This window comes from Siphateles boraxobius, unplaced genomic scaffold (genome assembly GCF_051911475.1).
Source record: "Siphateles boraxobius isolate OS27281-9 unplaced genomic scaffold, OSU_SipBor_1 53, whole genome shotgun sequence".
In the NCBI taxonomy this organism is placed as follows: domain Eukaryota; kingdom Metazoa; phylum Chordata; class Actinopteri; order Cypriniformes; family Leuciscidae; genus Siphateles; species Siphateles boraxobius.
The window spans coordinates 10,192,319-10,216,002 of NW_027509175.1; the positions used below are offsets into that span (position 1 = coordinate 10,192,319).

Below are 23,684 nucleotides of genomic sequence, written 5' to 3' on the forward strand. Positions count from 1 at the left end.
GTATTGTTTATCGCTTGTTTATCTACATGCATGCTAAACATGGTTCTGTGTTTGATTTGGCTACTATAATGTTAGTAAAGCCAATGTTAGTGTTCATTTTGGGTTAATAGTTCTCGCGACAGATATTTGGCTACAACCGTTCTAAAAATACCAAAGTAACGGTGCCATACAGTCAGTAACGATCACTATAGATCCGTAGTCTTTACTCAAAAAAATCCCTTTGAGGACTGTAGTATAATTTGTTAGAACGATTATATGAAATTCTTGTTTATGAAGCTTATTTTTTGTAATACTATAATAATTAGTACAATTAAATAACAGCATATCTAAAAAGTAATGAGACAACAACAACAACAAAAAACAAACCTTTCTGAAACGTCGTTTAACAGCCGTTCTTGAACAGGTTCTGCTCGATCATCTTCTCTAACATTCTCTGGGTCCGATTGGTTTTATTGACGCCATTGTTTATAATACACCAAAGCACAAACTACCGGTAAGGGTAAGGGGCGGGACGTTTCCGAAAAACGTGCACTAGGTGGATAGCGAATCGCAACACACTGGGCCAGCTAACCAATCTGAGCCCATTGCGTATTTTTGAGGGACTGGCTTCATAGAACCCGGAAACCATCAGACCGTTTTTACAAGGAGGGACAGAGCAGTGTAGAATAAAGGTAAAATATATGAAAAATAATGCAATTTTTTAAAAACGAAGCATGAACACATTTTACAGTGCACCCCACAAACACAATCAAGCCTTCGAAAAAATGTGTTTTACCACCCCTTTAATGAGCAGGCGGCCAAGAAGCCATACGATGCTGATAAAACGCAACTTGATGTCAAATGAGAGAAAATTACTTGAGTAAAATCAAATACCTTTTTTGTACTCTGAAAAGAATGGTGCAGGGTTTACTCTGAAACGATTTTCACTCTGTAGTCATAGAATGCATTTCAAGAAAATTGGATGGAAACGTGTTGTTGTTTACATTGTTAAAGCTGAGACTTGTGGTCGTGGATCTACACATCAAGTATTCTGATGAATATTTCCCTTTAGCTCATTAAGTAATGTCGTTGTATGTGTTAGCCTAGGTTTTTTTTTTTTTTACCCATTATCCCTATTTTCATCCATGCTTTAATGCTTTTGTCTTTGTGGCTCTCATTATGAGGATTAGGCCCGCTGCCTCGTGCCACAACAGGTCGCCCCATCCTCAGGGTAGACACCCGCCCCTTGTATGGTAACAAGCTGTTAACCCTCAGTTAAAATGAGCAACACCCCCTTCACTCCCCCACTATCAGTGGATTCACGCTGGGACTTAATGCTCTATGAGTGCTTTAATGAAAATTGGTGGATCTTGATAAGACTAGCTTGCATTGCCAGACTGCGTCCCGTAAGCAACCCATAAACACATAAACAACCAAATCCTGTTAAAGCTAGATAGTGGATCCCGTACCGCGCTCTGGCATTGTCGCTCGGATTATCTCTGGCACCCCGTCCTTTATTTTCCTTCAAGAAGCATCGCTGCATGGTTCAAGCATTCAAATCAATGAAAAATATATAGGATTGACTTTTCGAGGCACCACCACTAATGTTTGTCCTTTTGTAAATCCTGATTTAGCCCTCGCACAATTTTTGTGGATTAATACGACGTGCTGATATCAAGGCGCCTACTCCCTTTTAGCTTCCACTCAAATCGCTGCAAGGGAAAATGTCAACACTAATTCATATTCAAATGAACTCCCTCTGACAATTAGAGTAACAAAGGCCTTGACGCATAGAGCGAACGTGGAGAGAACACTGGCGAGGTGCTAGGTTGCGGAGCGCACAAAGCACTATTGCACGCCTGACATAGTTTTGCTGATGAAGCGTCTGACTGGGGCTCTGTACCCATCCAGTGACCTCTAACCTGGGAGTTTTAACAAGCCACTCTATTGGTACTATTACTGTTGTGCTGAACTTCCTGAAACAATGGAAAGTCGCTAACTCTGACTTGGTATCATAGAAATCAGCTGATCTTGCAGTCAGAGTTATCAACAGCTCATTGCACAAAGTGGACCACGACTAAACGAGACTTCACAAACAAGTGACTCTTGTGAGCCGATTCCCAAATCACAAAAGCTGCGTCTGAAAACTTGACTTGTCGGCTCACTACCTTATCAGGCAATGATTTTGTAGTCCGTGTTTGCGCACAAAGGCACCTCAGAGGCAGACTTCTGAGGCAGTGTTACGGTTTAATGATCTACAGCAAAATAGAATGAGCTTTGGTGATAACTAAGCAAATATTAAATTACAACAATAGTAATTTCTCGCTAGAAATGACATCAGAAGTGGAAAACTTTGGTCAAATACGTACATTTACACACAGTCAGACCACCAACCACAAATGACTCAGAGCTGGTTATTAGTAGTGAATCAGAAACATACAGTATGACCAATGTAGTCTGATTCATGAACAAGTGATTCTTACGAGCCAGTTCTTTTTAGTGAATCAGAAACACAGCACTACCAGTGAAGTCTGATTCTTGGACAAAACTCATCCATCAGAACATCAAAATGAACATTTATACATTTATATTCATATTTTTATGTGGTATTTAAGTTATGTTAGATGTGAAATTATAAATATTAAAATATATAATACATTCTATTACATTAAAGTTAAATTATTTACAAGTATATAGTATTTGTACAGTATATTAGAACTATTATATTTCTATATTTATTGAATATATATATATATATTCTATAGTTCATTTTTTTTACATTTTAAATATTTTATATTACTTTTATTATATATATTTAAATGTGTGTGTGTGTGTGTGTGTATATATATATATGTATATATTTAAATGTATATTATTTATATTTTCAAAATGTATATGCTGTTGGAAAAACATCACGCTGTAGTAAACACTGGTTTAGCTTGCAGTAGTCACATTATTGGCTAGAAATAACGGACAGGGCACATTCTTTGCAAGTGCTTCCTTCCTCCCACAGTAAAACTAGCTTTAAATGGTCTAGTGCTGATTGATCCACACACATCAGAAGGCTGGTTTATTGCTAATTACATTGCCTTTCCCCCTTAAGTGCGAACATAAGATTAGCGCTACAGCTCAGGAGGGACAGGAACACTTGGAGCGCTTCATTTGCCTCCGGCTTGTAAAAATGTGCCAGCATGCTTTGTGCGAGAGTGTGATTTCTTAATTGGCGTTATGTCATATCTGCTATAATGCCGGCAACCGGTTTATCAGGCCCAAAATGCATGCTACTCTGTACCTTTAGCACCATTAAACGAGCTGCGGCAAGCAGCTCTACTAAAACTTGGAACTGAAAAGATTCTGTTTGCGAAGGTACCTTGATAAGCACTTGCATAATTAAGCCATTATCTTCCTGCTCCTGTTATATGTGATGGCGCCATTTGCTATGTTTGGAAAAGGACAGGTCCATATATCAACAAGGAGATGACAAACCATTACATCTTTAGTGGAGGCCATTGTTTTGTTCCTCACTCCACACGCTCCTATTAATGCTTATGTCAACAGGGCTCTTCAGGATCCATTACACGAGTGCCAGCTTTGCCTTTATGGTTACTTAAAGGTGTCAAGAGGCATTAGCCTACATTCAGTTAACGGCCGCACTCCGATAATGTGAGTGTTTGCACACTTTAGATCAATGTCATTTCTTTGAAAATGTCAGCTAGGATGCTTAGAAACTACTCTGGGTAATAATGTATTTTTTTTTTCTTGTTAATTTGAGGTTTACAATAACAAACAAGAAAAGAAACATACTCAAGTACACAAATGCAGAGCCTTGGCTAACACATCTGCACCCAGTTTACCAGAGAAGGCTTAAGCCTAGTCCCAGACTAAAAAGCTTTTTTATCTGAAAACAACTTGCACTGGCATATCTTGCTAATGTTTTTTTTCTAAGTCATGTTAATAAAAGCTACTGAAATTTCCTAATTGAACTAAGGCCGAATCCTGGCTTAATCTAAGCCCTTTCTGTGAAACCAGGCCTAGAAAATGCCCAGTCTCGGCTTGCCTACATTTGTGGTGGTAGCTAGCCATAGCCATTTCTGTTTAAAAGTTGCTGTAAATGGTGTTACTGCACATATCACATAGTCTAAACTCTATTCTACAATCAACAACCTAAATACTTTGATTTAATGGAAAGGAAAATAATGGACAGTGCCGCCGTGGATCAATTGGGTTGAGATCTGGGGAATTTGGAGGCCAGAACAAAAACTTGAACTCTTCATCATGTTCCTCAAGCCATTCCTGAACAATGCATCCGACAATGCAGTGTGGCAGAGTGCATTATTCTGCTGAAAGAGGCCACTTGGGAACACCATTGTCACGAAGGGGTGTACCTGCTTTGGAACAGTGTTTAGGTCGGTGGCACGTGTCAAATTCGCATCCACATGAATGGCCAGACTTAGGGTTTCCCAAAAGACCATTGCTCAGAACATCACACTTTCTCCACTATCTTGTCATTGTCCCACGGTGGATTCTGGTGCTATTACTTCCCTAGGTAAATGGCGCACAACGTCTGTTGGCTCGGACCAGACGGGATAGCCTTCATTGCCCTCTCGCATCGATTATCCTTGGGCGCCCAACACCCTGTCACCGGTTTGTGTTTTGAACCTCCTCGTACCACTGTTGGTAAATTCTCACCACTGCTGAGCGGGAACAACCCACAAGCCTTGCCATTTCAGAGATACTCTGACCCAGTCACCTTGCTCTAACAATTTGACCCTTGTCAATGTCGGTCTGATCTTTATTCCTGCCTATTTCTCCTGCATCCAACACATTGATCACGAGAACTGATTGCTTACCGTCTAGTCTACTCAAACCTTAATATGTGGCAATGTTAGGAGATGATCATTGATATTCACTTCATATGTGACTGGTCATAATGTTTTAGCTCATCAATGTGTATTAGGTTCTTCCTCAAACAGTAGAGCAAGGTCATGGGTTCAATTCTCAGGTAATGCAAGGACTGATGTGTATCTATACTTTGAATCCAATGTAAGTTGCTTTGGATAAAAAAGATTTGCCAAAAAGCATCAATATAAATTATGTAAAATATTATAAAAACACAATAACAATGAATTTGAGTTTGTTTCAGTCCTTAATCTGTTTATGTTTAGTAACATGGTCATGTAAATGCTTTTAACTCACTATAAAGTCGACTCACTATAAGTCGTCTGGGTCTTGCATCTCTTCGGCTGTGTATGCCCGAGACTGTGTGAACGTGTGTGTCTGCAAGCTTCCTGCAGATGAGATGTAGGTTATTTTTAGGCTCCGCCTGGCGAGGCTGTAAATGGAAGGCAGGGCAAGTTTTTAGGGCCACTGTTGATGAGATCACACATGGCCCCATCATTCCCCCCGTCCTATCGATCGACCGCGGCCTGAAGGGGGATTGTGTCTCAGGGTGCCGCCAGCTGGCCAGTCCCTTCCTGAATCAAAGCACTGGCAGGTGGTCATTTGTGGTCCCCTCTCCCCTTAGCCCAAGCATTACATTACAGATCAATGAATGACTGATCACAGAACAGGCTGGATGAGTTTCACTTCTAAGCCCATCCGTCGGGGGGGTGTCATTTGCGTAAGTGGATAGCTGCAGTCGGTGTATATCTAACAGTGCCTGGTCTTTAAAAAGCGTTTTGGAAGGGTTTCTTTGTTATGTCAGATGGCTAATCAGCTTGCATGTGTTTTGCCAGCAGTACATCAGACAGTTGGTATGGTCAGAATGGCAAGAAATACTATTTGCATTACTCATTTTTTTTTAGCATTTACAGTGAGGAATGATGTATCCCTTTAGAATATTTTTTTGTATAATTTTGAAATAAGTATATTCTTTTCACCAAGGCTGGATTTTTATTTGATAAAAAAATACAGTAATAATATTGTGAAATATTACAATTTAAAATAACTTTCTATAGTAATATATTTTAAAATATAATGGCAAAGTTGGAATTTTCAGCATCATTACTCTTTAGTGTCACATGATCCTTCAGAAATCATTCTTTTAAATTCTAGAAAAAATTTGGCGGAAACCATGCTACCATTCAAAAGGTTGGGTTAAGGGGTAAAAAAAAAAGGTTAATATGTTTATTCAGCTAGGCTCTTTAAATTATCCAAAGGTGAGAGTAAAGTCATTCATAATGTTACAAAAGATTTATTTTTCAAATAAATGCTGCAACTTTATTAATCAAAGTATCCTGAAAAAATATATATTAAAAATTTCAAGCGGCTAAGAACACTATAAAAAATATCACGCAGCAAAGAACACGTTAATGATAAATAATTTCACTGTTACGGTTTTTACTGTATTTTTGATCAAATAAATGCAGCCTTATTAAATACAATTTTGATCAAATAAAAGACAGTCACTGTATTTTTGAATTAATAGTTCTTTGTGTGTCGCCACCTACTGGTTTAACCTTTAGAAATCTATCAAGTGAATAGAATGGTGCTGGTTTGACGTCAGAACCGGGAAGTCCGTTTCACCGCTGGTTCCTTCAAGATTTTCCTTTGGGGATTTATAAAGGTTTTTTTCAATTTATGAGTAAAATAAAGCCTGTTGTAAACATAACTTGACTATACTTTGACGATTTGATCTGCAATGTAAATTATACACGCATAGTGAAAAACGTCAATTATGAAGCAGTTATGTTATTTTGAAGTAAAGTATCATCAAGTTTTGTTTACCACAGGCTTTATTTTACTCATAAATTGGAAAACCCCATTATAAATCCCCATAGGAAAATTTTGAAGGAACCAGTGGCAAAGTCATACCTGCACCACTCTATAGGCATTTTGCATTCAATACTGTATCCCATACAAAAGAGAATTGACCAATATCAAGTGCTTTTTTTTTCATCAGACTGCCAAACAATTCATGAGACAATGTCGCATTCTACAGACTGAAATGTCGCTCTTAGTTTTTGTAGTGTTAGTTCACCCAATAGAGGTCAATATGGAAACATCACATATCCCGAGCAGCAAACAATCCTTCTTTTCTTGAAATTGAAAATGCAGTTATCTGAGAAACGATTATTTTCTGCAAGCACGTTTCCCCCTTTCAGACCTTTTGACAAATGTAATAGGACAGCGTTCAACAACTTGACCTGACAAATAACCCCAGTTCCCCTGTTTTCAGAGAGCTGGTTGACTCTCCGCCGCCGACAGCCTTTAGCTGGGGACAGCTGATGCTAAATCATCTCCCAAAAATTAATAGAGCATTTCTCTGTCAACTTGCTTAACAGCTGTTTGCATTTGGTCTGGATATCGTAGTGCCTCTCTTCCACGGGCTCCTCATTCATTTTTATAACCAGCTTGTTTTATTAGCTCTGTCTGCTTGAGGGAGGCAGTGCTTGGATGTTAATTGGCGCACCGGATGACGGTGTCCCCGCTGAGCGTCACGGTGCGAGGGGAAGATTGTATGAGGGTATCTCCGACTCCTTTCTCAAATCAGATTATCCTATATTAAACTTAATATAGTGCAAGCGATAGCCGGTCTTATATTGCGCTCACCCGTTGCTCGGCTTATGCCAGATTTATGGTGGCGTTGTGATGCTTTCGATGGCTAGAGGGTGTGCTGAGATACAAGAGGAAGTGACATGTTGTCACAGGTGCACAGATGCAGAAAAGATAATTGCACAGCGGGTTACACTATGAGAGACAGACGTGTCAACATCGCTGCCATAACACCCAATCGCGAGCCAGGTTCGTCATTTTACAGATGATAGATCGCCGCCAAACCCGCGGCGAGGAACGGGTCACAAATCGGCTCCGATGGACAGGCTTCCAAAAAAAGGCACCTACGTGACTGACAGCGAAGGGCCTTGTGTTTCTCGCTCTCGTATCCTCAGCTGTGCTCGCTGCGGGGCACGTCACAGATGACTCACTTTATCAGTTCCAACCTCTCGATGTTTGACAGTCGCTCATTCCACGACGTGGTGCGAGATGCTGGCAGGAGGGCTTCACTCGCTCGCTTTCTGCACCCAGTGACATTAGATACTGTTAGATACGTACACACTTTATAAGGTGGAGTAAAGATGCAAATGGGGTTTATTTAGTTGCATTTTGTCTACTATTTTTCTATACTGTATCCCAACTAGGCACAGCGGGTTTGCGTTGAAAAGCAAATGCTGAAACTGCTGCACAGCTTTACAAATCACAGGCGATCAAAAGATATTTGGAGCAATCAGGTTTCTTAGGAAGAAACATCATGGCTAGTTAGGAGGGTGTGTGTGTGTGTGTGTGTGTGTGTGTGTGTGTGTGTGTGTGTGTGTGTGTGTGTGTGTGTGTGTGTGTGTGTGTGTGTGTGTGTGTGTGTGTGTGTGTGTGTGTGTGTGTGTGTGTGTGTGTGTGTGTGTGTGTGTGTGTGTTTTGATGTTTTTGTCATTAGTAGTGGTTGTCACTAGGGATGTTCATTTTGACTGCTTAAATAATCTAAATCAATCAGCTGAGGGTAGAACGATAGAGTTTTGTCTGCGCTATTTTTAAATTGCCTGTCAATGTACATATGCATCAGAACAAGGTTTTTTACCATTGCATCACATCTTGCCATTTGTATAAGCATCTTGTGCTTTCAATGTAGCATTTTTAAGACAGCATGTCAAGTGGAAATAGAAGTCAGGCGTCTGAGACATGTTTATGGCTGTCTAGTGTTTTGTTTTTACAGAAGAATGTGTGGAGCAATTCTAACCAACTGGGTCAACAAATTAAAAATGAAAAGTTTGTGGCCTTTCAAAATGTGTTAATGATCAATTATTGTTCTAGTATTTATGCCCATCTTTAGTCGTGAGAATGAATAAACTTACTCAAGGCTGTGAGTTATTGACTCGTGTGACAGAACTAAATCATCTCTGATACACAAATGTTTTTAATGGAGAACTTGTACACTTTTATGGCATTTTTTCCACTCCAATATTCCCAAAATATTTTATTTATCATAAAACATCCCCTTATTATTATTATTATATATTGTTAATAACCATAAAAATATTAATATTTATAATTGTTGTTGTTGTTTTATTTTATTAATGATAATGTTATTTATTTATTTGTAATTAATATATTAAATTAAATATATTATTGTTATTATTATATGAATAATATACTACTAGCATATTGTTAATATTATTATTAATAATATTAATATTTACAATAAGAATTATTAATATTTACAATAAGAATGATACTAATAATAATAATAATTATTATTATTATTATTATTATATGAATGTGCTACTACTCATATTATTACTATATCCATAATATTAATATTTACAATCTGTATTATTATTATTATTAATTATAATAATTTGTGATTTAATAATACTTATAATAACAATGATCAACAAAAAATGTTATTCAAGTAATAACTTTTGACTGTATAAAATGACCAGGTTGTGTATATCTGCTATTGCACAACTGCTTTGAATGAATCTCATCCAATTTAGACAAAACATTGCTTTCAGGAAGTTTATGTAATGTTGTTTTATCGAATTGTTTTGTGCAGATGAAAACTATGGCTGGCACAATCAGTTCATACTAATTCATACATATCAGCTTGATGAATATCAAATAGCTTGGCATTCTGACTGCAATGAAAACGCCAGAAGTCGACGACTGACCTTGACTTGAGGTTTGTTTTATGTCACAGTCTCTCACAGATCATATGTGACCCACACAGGGACTACAACACGAAATGCAAGCCATCTGTTATCCAACTGAGCGACGCTCTGACTTTTTATTGCCTATTTTATGGCAAAACTGGGGCGTCGAGTTGCGATCAGTTTTGATTAAACATCCAAATTGTCTGAGATTCGCAAATCCGCCGGGTAGCTTTTACGGTGTCGATTGGCATCCAGTCTGCCGCACCACTAAATCACACGGCCCAAAGCGACCCAGACGGCACTGGACGCATTGAATTTGCTGCCATTTTAAGTAACAATATCCCCTGAATGTCACTTCCTCAGGGCCTGCGGGAGGAGGGGCGAGGAGAAGAGTGGAGAAACGGAGTAAAGCCAAAGAGCGATAAGAAAAAAAACGTGCTCTCCTCAACTCCCAAGTTGCCTCACCTTCAAAAATGTTTCTGGCTCTTTTTCCCCGACACACACATGCACACGTCTGCCCTTTCTCAGGCGAACTCCCCTCGAACCCAGCGTGCCCGTGTTCCTGTCATACGTGTGACGGTTCGACAGCATGCAGGCATGACGCGCCAGACCACCAGAGCCCTACACCACATTAGAAAATCAATCCCTCCCGTGTCGGCGTGCTTCCGAAAGGGCCCGTACAGAGCGGACCGCTGCCGGCCTGCTGAGTTCAGGCTTTTAAATGTCATTGGTTGATCTTGGAAACATGCACAGAGATGCAAGCACCCATCAGCGCTTTCGCTGAACGGAGAGGATATCTTTACTGCTTAATTTAAGTGACTAATTACCCATCAGTTCAGGGCGCAGCGAGAAACCCTGTGTGTTTTTGTCAAAGAGAAAACAGCAGATTTTTAGAATGGCAAATATTTGTTTTGAGTGAAATGATTCCTTTTACCAGATTGCACTGAGATGGTTATGTGAAGATCTGTGTCTTCTAACTATAGCAGTTTCTGTCGTGTTTAGATATTCCGGGTGACGTCTCGGTCTCGGGTAATGTCAGTTCAGCTATGCTCTGTTTACCTGACTTCTGAAACCTTGGAGTTCGGCGCAGACATTAAAATGCTTTTAACGCTGAGGGGGAAAAACCGGCAGACGCTCCTTTCGTAAAATGACAAGCAAACAATATCGCCTAGCAACAGAGGCTGCGCTGAGCCACCGTCATGTTTGGAGCCAGAGATTTAAGCGAGACATTTATAGCTGGAGGCCAGTTTGTCTGAGATGATAGGTTACTGTTCTTTATCATTTTGTAAAAGGTTTGGGTCATGTTATGAGAAACATTTCAGAAAATAAAAGCTTGACACTATTGCTCCTACTCAAATAGCTATGCAATGTATTTTAAAGGAGAAATATTACACTCTTTGTAGCATTTTATTAGTTCCAATATTCAAAGAAATATGTATTTATTTGTTTTATTTACAAATTATGATTATTATTGTAACTTTTGAATTGCATCACTATCTCCCAGACTCCAACTTTATTTCTAATATTCACAATTCATTTGTTCATTTGTTTGTTTAGAATTATTAGTAATGTTTTTTTACAAAACTGTATTTCAGGATATTCAAAAAATATGTATGTATTTATTTATGTTTGTTGCAATTAAATCATTAGTAAGATTTGTTTTTAAATTAAGTATTGCATGACCATTTACAAATCTCAGAATCTTTGTCAAATAAAACTATGAATTAATTTATTTACAAATTATTATTATTATTGTAACTAAGTATTGCATCACCATTTCCCAGCCTCTAACTTTATTATTTCTAATAATCACAAAAAAATATTTATTTATTTATTTAGAATTATAGTAAGTTTAATTATTTTTGCATGACCATTTTCCTGCTTACAACTTTATTATTTCTAATATTCACACAAAAAAACGTTCTCAACCAATCAGAATCAAGCATTCAACAGCCCTGTAGTATAAATATATATATATAAAAGTATTTATTATTTTTGTTGGTTGGTCAGTCGGTCGGATTTAAATTATTAGTACTTTTTTTATTAAGTATTGTAAGACCATTTTCCAGATTCTAACTGTTTTTGCTACGATACCATTAAAACATACATAAATGTAATGCTGAATAGCCAATCGAATGTAAATCAGATGCTAAATATATATCATACGGTCATAAAAGACTGTATGTTAGTTGATGCACAGTCTGATATGGGCTTCACTTAAATGGTAAATTGTCATATATTTGTGTTATTTAATTTCAAAACACTGCTGTCCGTTATATAGCCCCCTGAAACATCTTAAGGGACTTGTAGTGGCTTATAAGTTGCCTTTGAATCATATTGTGTTGTTGACGCTGCTTTTTTGTGCACAATTCTTTAGTCTGAAGTATAAAACCCTTCCAAAATGAAAGAATCCAAGTCTGATGGCTCTTTCTCTCGCTCTCTCTTTCTCTCTCCTTCTGTTTGAAGAGCCATTTTGCTCCACATAAAGCGCTCTAACAAGCAATTCAGGCCAGGTCTGTTTCTTCAGCTCCAGTCTAGCCTGTGTAATCAATCACAGTGTAACCATCTATTCCTGAAGACCTGCTGAAGCAAATGATATGCAGTAGCAGTCTCAGTACCCAGTTAACGGTCCAGAAAGGGGTTAGTCTGAGTCTGAAAGAAAAAAAGAAAATCACATTACATTACATGCTGCGCTAATGAGGTAGATTAACCTGAATGATTTTATCTTTCATTTACTTGCTTAAGTTGATTAATTGGTACAAACAAAGCGTAAAAAAAGATTTGGGCTATCTAGTGTCATGTAGCAATTGCATTTTTATGTATCTCAGGAAGATCAAGATAAAATGCTTTCAATATTAAAGACATATTACTAGTGTCCTAAAGCATGTAAAGTACATTTTATGACTTTGATGAAGAGGTCTAATTGGCATACATTAATATGTAATCTAAAGCTTTTACAAATGATTTATGTGAACAAACGTTGTTGTTTTTTACAAAAAAAATAGGTTGAATTTTGTGACAGTTTATCCAAGAGCAGTTGATCCCATTGTGTGCATTTTATAATTTCTTTTTTAGGAATAGTTATTTAGTATAAACTCAAAGTCCACTCTTATGTTACGGAGGAATCTACATCCTAACTACAGCTCATGCTGATTTCATGCTATCATGGTGTGTGGGTGTGATTCTGTGTACAAGAAAGAAAAATCATTTAAACTGTTCAGCTCGATAAAATGCCTAAATCTCTTTCCACAGACATGCTTGGAGTTGGAGCGCTATCTGCAGACAGAACCCAAACGGCTGTCTGACCTTTTCGACGAAGAACTGGATGGCCTCCTCACCCCCTCCTTCATGAAGGAAGACGTTGATGAAGACCTGTTAGACCCCCTCCTTCCCAGCCTTAACAACCCGCCTAGTCCTCCGCCTCCTCCTCCTCACCTTACTCCACGCAAAGAAACCATCTCCTCCATTTCCTCTCCTGTGACCTCTCCAGACATCACCTTAGGGGTCAACGCAGCCCAGCTGAACGCTGTAACCTCCCTAACACCTCCTTCATCCCCAGAACTGGGCCGTCACTTAGTCAAACCCACCCACACACTTAGTGCCTCCCCCGACGGGACTCTCACGCTCAAGCTAGTGGCCCGAAAGGTGGGCTTGAGCTCTGCCAAGCTCGTGACGGCTCACCCGGTGCCGCTTTCTCCCCAGCATGGCAGTAGTGGCGCACAGAGCGACGGGGAACAGGGCGGCACCTTCACCATGGGAGCTGGCGATATGGCAGAGAACAAGAAGAGGGTCCATCGCTGCCAGTTCAACGGGTGTCGGAAAGTCTACACCAAGAGTTCACATCTGAAGGCACATCAGAGGACACATACAGGTAAGCGTGTATAGTTGAGTGTATATGATATATTTGCAGTGATTATTCTGTTGATATTTTCCCATTTTTCAGTGACTCATTCAAAGACAACCACTTGTCACCAACTTCTGTAGAAAGAGTCAATGAATCATTCACTCAACTGACTCATTCAAAAACACTGATTCATTCATGAATGATACAAGTTTCTGTATATTGAGGGTCAGCATACTATGGCACGTGTGCCAACATTAGCACGCGGAGGGATACTCACTGTCACTGTCATAGCTAAAAAGGTGTGTATATAAATGTTTCCGAACTTGCGTATGGACGTACATTTTGAGGTAATCTTCCTCAGTCACAGCCTGTTTTATAATGTTAGGTGATATAAATACTATAAGTGTGATATTTAACTTATTTTGATGATTTTAATTATTGTGATATTTTAATCCAACAATCCATTCACCTGACCTGAGGTGCGCGCTTCTGTGATTATACCTCCCTCGTTTCCGACCACTTGTGTATATGAATGAGTCATTGAATTCGTTCAACCGATTTGTTCAGAAACACTGTATTTATGAGTGAGTCATTGAATCATTAATTCAACCGATTTGTTCAGAAACACTGTATTTATGAGTGAGTCATTCAACCGATTTGTTCAGAAACACTGTATTTATGAGTGAGTCATTGAATCATTCATTCAACCGATTTGTTCAGAAACACTGTATTTATGAGTGAGTCATTGAATCATTCATTCAACCGATTTTTTCAGAAACACTGTATTTATGAGTGAGTCATTGAATCATTCATTAAACTTATTTTCTTCAGAAACACTGTATTTATGAGTGAGTCATTGAATCATTCATTCAGCCGATTTGTTCAGAAACACTGTATTTATGAGTGAGTCATTGAATCATTCATTAAACCGATTTGTTCAGAAACACTGTATTTATATGCGAGTCATTGAATCATTCATTTAGCCGATTTGTTCAGAAACACTGTATTTATGAGTGAGTCATTGAAATTCAGGGACAATACAAGTGACTGTTTTTAAGCGTCATTAAATCATTAATTCTACCAATAATATATTTCTATGGTATTTTCAACTACAAAGTCCTTAAAATAATACTAATAGTAATTTATATTATAATTATGATGAATTATGTTGTATTATAATTATAGTTATGTTAAGGAGGTAGACTTAAGGGAGGGACCCATGACACATCATACCATAGCAACCACATAGCAACACCCTGGCATCATGGCATTGTCATGGCATAATTTGTTTCATATAGAGGTTAATTTAAATAAGTGTTAAGTTTATTTACAGTTCTACATAAAAACTTAACCTGCTCTTAAAGCAGTGGCATGCTATATATTTAGAAATATTCAGTCAGTTCCACCACATTTATCATTAATTTTCATATGTTGCGCAATGAATCTTATTTTACACAATAAGCGACAAGCTGATGTAATTAATGGTGCTTCGTCGTCGCCATGGCAGCGTGCCTGTCCAGCCCCCTCGGCTGCAAATATTTTCTCAAGGTTGCGACAGTACTTCCTCAGCAGATTCGAATGGTGCAGGAAACGGCCATAATTCTCTGTCTCTTCGATCTCAATCCAAAAGCACTCAGACTGCTGTCCCAAAGCTGTCCGCAGAGTGAATAACTGCCTCGTGATGGATGGACCGGGTGGAATGAGACGTACTCGCCTGTATATTTCCCTACGTCTGCTGCGCGCCTGTTAACACACCAGGGCAAATCCCTAAGTCCTGAAACCAGAACATGCCACATGTTAATGGCTCCCTTCTGATGTATTAGAACGTAGTTTAGACGTACACATTATGACATTAAGATTGACAGTAAAGAATGCACAAGAATACCAGGACGCCTTGTCAAGGACCAAAAAGGACAAAAAAGCACCATAAAAGTATTTCGTATGACGTGTGAACTTTCCAAGTTTCTGAAGTCATACAGTAGCTTTAAGCAACTATTCTCTGAAAATCTTGCCCTTCACTGTAGCTCTTAAAGGGATAGTTCAGCCAAAAATGTAAATTCGGTCATTAATTACTCACCCATAATGTCGTTCCAAACCCCTAAGACTTTTGTTCGTCTTCAGAATACAAATGAAGATCTTTTTGATTAAATCTTACTGTCCCTCCATTGACAGCTACACAACTACCAGTTTGATGCTTCAAAAGATCATGAAGAGAAGGTAAAACTAATCCATATGAATTGAGCGGTTTAGTCCAAATTTTCTGAAGAGACTCGATAACTTTATATGATGAACAGATTTAATTTGGATCTAACTGCTCAATTCATATGGATTAGTTTTACGATCTTTTTATAAACTTTTTGAAGCGTCAATGTGGGAGTTGTGTAGCTGTCAATGGAGGGACAGACAGCTCTCAGATTTCATTAAAAATACCTTCATTTTTTTTTTCGAAGATGAACAAAAGTTTTACGGGTTTGTAATGACATGAGGGTTAGTAATTAATGACAGAATTTTCATTTTTGGGTGAACTAACCCTTTAAATCTAATTGGTTCATAGTCAAACTTGATGTGTCACAGCAGGTTTCATTCGAATAATCAAAAAACATCACTTGGTCTTTTTTTGTCTCATAACCAAAAGCAACATACTATAAATATGCTGAAACACAAATAATATTTGAGAGCTACGGCAGAGAGGTAAATTTTATAAAATCTGCTGATGGAAAAATAATATAATATTGGTGTGTAGATGCTTTTATTCAAAAACAGGACAAATATACTTATATATATACCGTATTCATTACAAGCTATTTTTATATTGCATTTGTCTAGAAAAAAAAAGCCAAATCAGAATTTTTCCTTTTTTTGGCAGAGAAGTCAATGTTTAAACTGTTCTGTTAATTGCTTATCGCAACAATGCAAATTTGAATTAGTCTTTAACTAAAATTGCATTATTCATTAGCTGTAATCTTTTTGAGCACTTTCTGCATTGCATTTGTCCAAAAAATACAATGAAGTATATGAGCTGTGTTAAAATCTGATGCCAAAACAATTTGTCAACTCCTTTGCAATTAGAGAAATCCTATTTTGGAGGCGTTATTACTTTGACAATTTCTGTGATAGAGATTTGTAGAGAAACGAAGGCGGCGTGAATTGAAATGACATTGCCCTCTGGAGCGTTTTATAAAAGGCGTTTGGGAACTAGATAAGGCCGGCTTTTCAGGGAGACTCAGAGAGGTGAAGAGAGGAACGTGGCAGCACTCGTTTCCACTTTGTCTCTTGCTCTGCTTTCCATTATAACAAAGTCGGAAAAAAAGTTGGAAGAGCATTGAAAATGGCTTTGTGCTTGGTGCCAAAGTGAACTCCACATCATAATGAGTCTTTCTGTCTCCAGTTTAACTTGGAAAATGTAATTAAGCTAGACTCCGGCACCTGTAAGGGTGCTCAGAGAGAGAAAAAGTGTGTGTGAGAGAGGAAAGGTTGTGTGATGGGGGTGGGGAGTTGCCAGGCAACTGGTGTGTCTCTGAACGGGACTTTATAATTGGGAACGATTCTTTGGTCTCGGCGCTGGTTTCACCTTACACCGCTAGCCTCGCCGTCCACTTCCATTCCCACGAGCATGCATGTACACACTCACTCGCACACACGCACCTATATCCTCTTCTACATACATGTATCATGTAACACTCCGGTTGCCAGGCAACTGCTTCCTCCCCTGCCAGTATGAGCCGTAATTGGCTGGTGGCACAGAGGGACAGACGATGCCAGATCGAGCCGGCTCCACTGCTGCCTCCTACGTTACGCTCATGACCGGTTGCTAGGCGACAAACTCCAGCATCCATGCCTCCCTGACTTCTAATTGGCTGGTGCTGCGGTCGTAGCGAGCGCAGGTCTAAACCTGTCCTCCTTAATGTGGCTAGCTCGTGAATGTGTGTGAAATGGTTTTCAATTTAGTGCTCAAATTCCGATCTAAATATAACTTGTTGTTTTTACAGCTCAGAATGAAAGTGTGACCGTTATGGAAGGTTCTCAATGCTATAAAAAACAGTTTAAAAAAAAAAAAAATATATATATATATATATATATATATATATATATATATATATATATATACTAAATAAATAAAATAAAATATACTAAATAAATAAACTTTTAAAATAAACAAATATAGGCTTTTAAAATAATAAATAAATAAATTGGCTTTTTAAAAATAAATACATTTTTAAAATGAATAAATATTTGTAAAATATAAATTGAAAGATGTTATTTCATTTCAGTTTTCTATTAAGATAGTAAGTAGAATCAATTTAGATTTAATGTTTTAGTTAAAGCTGATTTAATGACTAGTTAAATTTATGCGCTCTCTTTGCATGAAAATCTGACTTATTTCCTCGTCAAGCCATTGATATGAATCCACGGTCTTGTTTCAGAAGATTTGTGGATATGGCAAACAGTGGAGACAGGGCCAGCTGGTTGACAGTAAATATGAGGTTCCTCCCCATTACCCATCATTACTACTCCAATTAACACCTCTCCCAGAGATCCAAATAAACTCTGCCTGCCCCCCATTTCATACGTTACGTTCAGCAGCGCTAATGAACAAGCTTCGAGACACCATACGAACCGCAGCACTCCTGCAAGGCGGCTGCCATCCACAACGAAAAACATACAACATCAAAAATGGGAACGCAGTCTCTCACATCTGTTAAACGCAGCAAAGATCCCATTGGAAACTCATCGAGTGTGAGTTCATTTGCCCTGACAGCTGTGCGCCCTAATGACGATCATGTATTTCATAAACTCCAATTGTGTCAACACTCTTTCGATAGGCTAATCAACTTAAAACAAATGAATTAGACGGCTGGCTGGACCGAGTCGTTAAATTTAAGGCCCCTTGAGGAAGAAAGTGCATTTTTAATCAGGTGTGTGTGAATCTGTTTGTGTGTCCGTACCAGGGGAGAAGCCGTACAAGTGCTCATGGGAAGGCTGTGAATGGCGGTTCGCGAGAAGCGACGAGTTGACGAGGCACTACCGCAAACACACTGGCGCCAAGCCTTTCAAGTGCAATCACTGCGACAGGTGAGACGTCTGTGACACCTACACATACTCGCTGCGTGTCACAGTGTTAGTTGATATTGATGTCAAGCAGTAATACACTTCATATTATTTTTATCATTTCTATTTTTAACCTTTTTCATTCTTGTATTATTTCCATATCTGCAATTTCATTAATACTGTCTAAAATGTTCACTGTAAGACAATTTAATGGTAACCAGCACCTAAAATATAGTTTCCCTATATATATTAATGCAAATTATTAAATAAAATAAAAAATACCATTTTGTAAATATATATATTGTAATTGTGTATATTAATTTAAAAACTATTTTTAATTTGAATGAAATACACACTAAATAAAAATAAATACATAAATTATAAAATACTATTTTGGCATTTTAACAATAAAAAGAATTAGCCTCATTTAATTCTTTCTAAGCCTCATTTAGTTCTAGCACCTTGTAGGAATTTTGGGAATCCTTGGTCAGCATTTTTTGTAACCTGGTATGTTTTTACAAAAAAAAATGAATGGCAAAATCTAACACAGGTGTCCTGGGTATACAAATGTGATGAATAGTCTGAAATATTTTCATTTTCAAATATCTATCTAGAGATGCTCCACCTGACACCTGTGCTGGTATATGCAGCTTTATGATTAAAAACATCTGCTATTCAGACAATGGTTGCTCTATGTTCACCAGATCTCAGAAATAAGCTTTCAAATTGAACATAGTGAGTGACAAATAGAGTTCCCCAACTACATGTACTCACAGAAGCTACTTTAAAACTTGTTCTGTTACTGCCAAGCTACAAGCTAAACACTCTTCTAAAATGTTTTCTTTATTTATTTATTATGTAGCATTGGGAAGTCCATTTGTAGGAGATTTGTTCCAGAAACATTCTTGTTATACTGGTTGAAAGTCTCTGCACACCCTGATAACAATCCCAAAGTTAAGTGGTCTAAATGTATTTACGTGTATATATATATAGATATCATCTGTGGAAGGCGTAGGGCCATAAAATGGTCATCCAATCATAGCTTTCGGTCCGAATGCAATGATACAATATTTTACCTGCCTTTCAACATATCAACGTGCAGACATCACACGTCATCAGTGCGTTTCATGCAGAGTTAGACAGACGTCAGTCACAGAGCACCGCAAACGAAACAGCAGCAGCCTTTATCAGTTCCTCCTGATCCAAAACAACCAGCTTATGCAGCGTTCACTCCATAACTACTGTAATTTGGAAAAGATGAAAACCTTTGTGACTTGAATTTATGCATTTCAATGGCAACACTATCAACACCGAAATGAATCTGCAGCAGTCAGGTGGTACAGGTCAGTGCTCTTTAAGTTGTTTATGTTAATAATTATTGCAATGTTTTATGCTTTGACATGAGGTAGTTTAACGCCGTCTCTCGTGACGCTTTCCTGCTCCATGTGTTTTGAAGGAGGCGTGGCTTTGGAGACGCTCAGAAGGGAGGTAGGGATCGTATGCTTTTCAAAGCTAGCTTGCTAGCCTTCCCGAAAATTGCCTACCCTACCTTTTAACCGGTTTATTTGAATGGTCAAGTAAACAAACTGGTTCAAACAAAGTCACAGATTTATTTTGTACGCAGCGTGGCTATCTATCTATCGTTCCATCTATCGTTCTATCTATTGTTCTATCTATTTTCTCTTCACTCTTCTAAAAAGTAATTTGTTGCTACAAATAAAATGTAGTTAAAGAGGCAATGAATAAATATGAAAGATATATTGATTTTTATATTATCAGTATTATAAAATATATTATATTATAAAGTGTATATAAAATTAAATAAAAAAAAACATAAGTCGTAAATGTAGTCATGAACAGCAATATTTCAATATTTTGCTACAAAAATGATTTGGGATATTTCACACAAAAGCTGCAATCCATGCAAATGCATGCTGGTACACTATAAATGTTCCAACATACTTTACATGGAAGGACATTTAGTTTGTAAAACATCAAGTATGCATTTCCATTTGAGCACAAAGCTAAGCGCGTAGTTCTGTGCTTTCTTTCAGAACATTTTCAATTTGGGCGCAGTGCCTGCGAGACATTTGCCTCCTGGTATTGACCAAGAGCTTCCACCTCTGAAGTGAATCTTAACTCGTCTTCGCTTTGATGTATAAATAGGTTCTTCATGCTTGTTAGACTTGCGTATCTCACTTTGAGCTCAGCTCCGCCCTCTCTTGTCATCCTGGCTGCTCGTATACCTTGGGGAATCCATTCTGCCGTTGTCAAGGGAGCCCCGGATTACCATTATAAAGATGGAGTTGACGGGAACAGTGGAGAGCAGCATGTGGAGGAGCTCCCCTTCTTGTCTGAACAGTAAATACAGTATAGCGAGATACTAGACCTGTAGCCGTGGCCCTCAGGCCTCTTCTTAATCCGTCCCGACCGTGTCCGGACCCCCTGTCAGGACAGTGGGGTGGGGGTGTGAGAGGGAGAGTGTAGAGGTACACCAGCTGGTTTGGTGCCTCCTGGCAGTGGCTTGATCTGCCATCTGTGCGACCCTGCCAAAAACACACCCATTGATTTCCCAAATCATGTTCCTCGTTCTAGGACAGGTGAGACTTAGCATGAAAGCATATGTCTTTGGGATAGGTCAAGATGCTCCAATAATCAACTAGTCAAGTTTATCTAGATTCACCTTTGCATATAGCAATTGCCTTACAACACTGAAATCAACTTAACAACGTCCTAGAAACAACCCAAAACACCCTGGCTACACTGAAAAAAACAATAAGTAAACTTTTTTTTTTTAAATCTGCGTGCAAAAACTTGCAAAAAGAAAAATTAAGTAAATTTCTCATATGTAATTAAGTCAAATTTACTTAACTAAGTTAAGAAAAATTAGCAAAGAAAATAAGTAACTGTAACCTGGTATGCTGGTTTTTGCAATACTCTGTTTTAAGTACATTTTACGCAAACAATATAACACTGAATTAAGCCATGCTTTTAAAGTGTATGCTTAGAACATCTAAGTAAATAATATAGCAGACAACATTTCTACATAATAGAAATAATATGATGCCTACCCGAACACAAAGACCTCAATTGGTACACAATACCCAATAACTGTAAAATCTGATGGATCATTTTTGAGCATGAATGTGTCAAAACAGCAAATTACTAAACCTAACAACAGAGGCAATGATAAAACAGTGTAAATACAGCTGGAAAATAATGAAAAATGCAACCGTGTTCATTATTAATGTCCCAGTGAATGATGGAAACACCAGTATCAGAAAGTTGAGGTTTTACTTAATTTTATAACGTTGATGTTGCATTTCTACAAGCTTAAATGTAGTACTAATATAGAACTTACTTTGTTTTTTATTCTTGCCTGATCTAACCTATTCAGATAGAAATTACATTTGTTTTTTTCTATAGTATTTACTTCACCACAGAATCATTTTTATCAGTTTTGCCACAGCAAGCACCACTCACATTTACTTTGAAAAATGTACATGTCTAGTTATTATTATTTATACAGTTAATTAGACATACTTATAGGCATACTTATTTATACAGTGTTATAAATAAATAATACAATTTTAAAATAATAAATTATTTTAATACATTTAGTATTGGAACAACGACATTTGAAATATATTTCAACAGTAAAAATTAATAAAGTAATTAAAGACACAATTTAAAAAGTTAAAAGCTATAATAAAATAAAAACTTGTTTTAAACTTCTTACTTTTCTCACCCATCTATTTTATATGTGCCAGCAGATAATATTGAGACTGCGGCAATACAATCAAACCCACGTTGTGTTTCAGGCCAAATGGTATATTGATAGAAGATCCAAGATCATCAGATTTCAGGTCACACAGGTTTCCTAATAGTTTTTTGTTTGTTTTTTTCGTTTTTTTTCTCCTTCAGGTGTTTCTCTCGATCCGATCACTTGGCACTGCACATGAAGAGGCACATCTGAGGAGGAGGAGGAGGAGGAAGAGGCGGAGGTGGCAAAATGGCGAGGTGAAGGAAGAGACCGAGAGAAGGTAGAGGGAGAGAAAGAGAGGGATTATGCGGATACCACTCAAGCCGTTCGCTCATCCCACCAGACACAGCCCCCCCGTGAGGGACCGATAGAGGGCCACTATCGATCGATTAGACCAACTCTTGAGTTTTGGTCGGCGAGATGCGATTCACTTCTGAAAGTCAGAGGTCTACAGATTTGAGAAGGCGGTACGACAGCTTATGTCACTCAAAGACAATGTGCTTTAGTAGGTATTTGCGAAATAATCAAAACATCAATGACTCAATTTAGTTACTACTATTATTGCGTTCCTTCGTCTCCGAGATCCATTTAATGTTTTAGTCAATGTTACTTAAAGTATGTCTTACGCATATTGTCACAACCTGACAAAAGCTACCATTGCACCTGATTTGATTTACTGCACCGTGCGGGACGTGTCCTGAATGCATCTCCTGGAGAACCTTTGGAGAATATTATAGTGATAGGACGTCAATCCAAAGAGATGGATTTTTTTTCCCCCATTTTGAGCAAGGATTATCTTTCTGCTTTGATCCCTCCAAGCCACAGCCAAGATCTAAAGTGGAACGTCCATCCTGAGAAATCTGGATTTCAAAGATGAGAGGTGGCCAAGTGGAATCAGCCATCGCTCAAATGTGAATCTGACTGGGGGCAGTGGAGGAAACTCTCTACCTTCTTCAGAGACAGACAAATCTCTCTCTTTCACGTCCCTTCCTGCCAACCAATAGCTGCGCAGCGACACTTTGAGACTTTTTATAAAAGAAAAAAAAATAAGGAAGAGATCTTTTTGAATGATGACTATGTTATATAATTCAGAAGACAACTTTTTTTGCTTTTCTCCTGTGGATGTGTACAAAATATAAAAATAAATAAAAATGGACCAAAAAAAACTGCCATATGCACAAGAATAGTGGATTCTGCACTGGCACAGACCCAATCTGAGGTGGACTTGATTTCTATAGAAAACAAACTTTTAGTGGTGAAAAAAAAAGAGCAATGTTGTTGTTGCACACGTTTTGAGCATTCCTCAACATTATTTATGACCCATGAAACATTATCCCATAAACTTGGGTTCCTTTGGGATTTCTAGGACTAGCATGAAATGAGAGAAGCATTATGGTTTATCTGTGGA

General features: G+C 38.0%; 1 protein-coding gene across 1 annotated transcript in view; it reads left to right on the forward strand.

The window, feature by feature from the left end:
* Nucleotides 1-23,429, forward strand: part of klf7a (Kruppel like factor 7a) — a 36,264-nt gene extending 12,835 nt beyond the window's left edge. Inside the window, exons 2-4 of the mRNA XM_077205357.1 lie at nt 12,873-13,491; nt 18,414-18,537; nt 22,438-23,429. Coding sequence (XP_077061472.1) covers nt 12,873-13,491; nt 18,414-18,537; nt 22,438-22,489 — 795 coding nt within the window. The 3' untranslated portion in view covers nt 22,490-23,429. The remainder of the gene's footprint in view (nt 1-12,872; nt 13,492-18,413; nt 18,538-22,437) is intronic.
* The last annotated feature ends 255 nt before the right edge of the window (nt 23,430-23,684 follow it).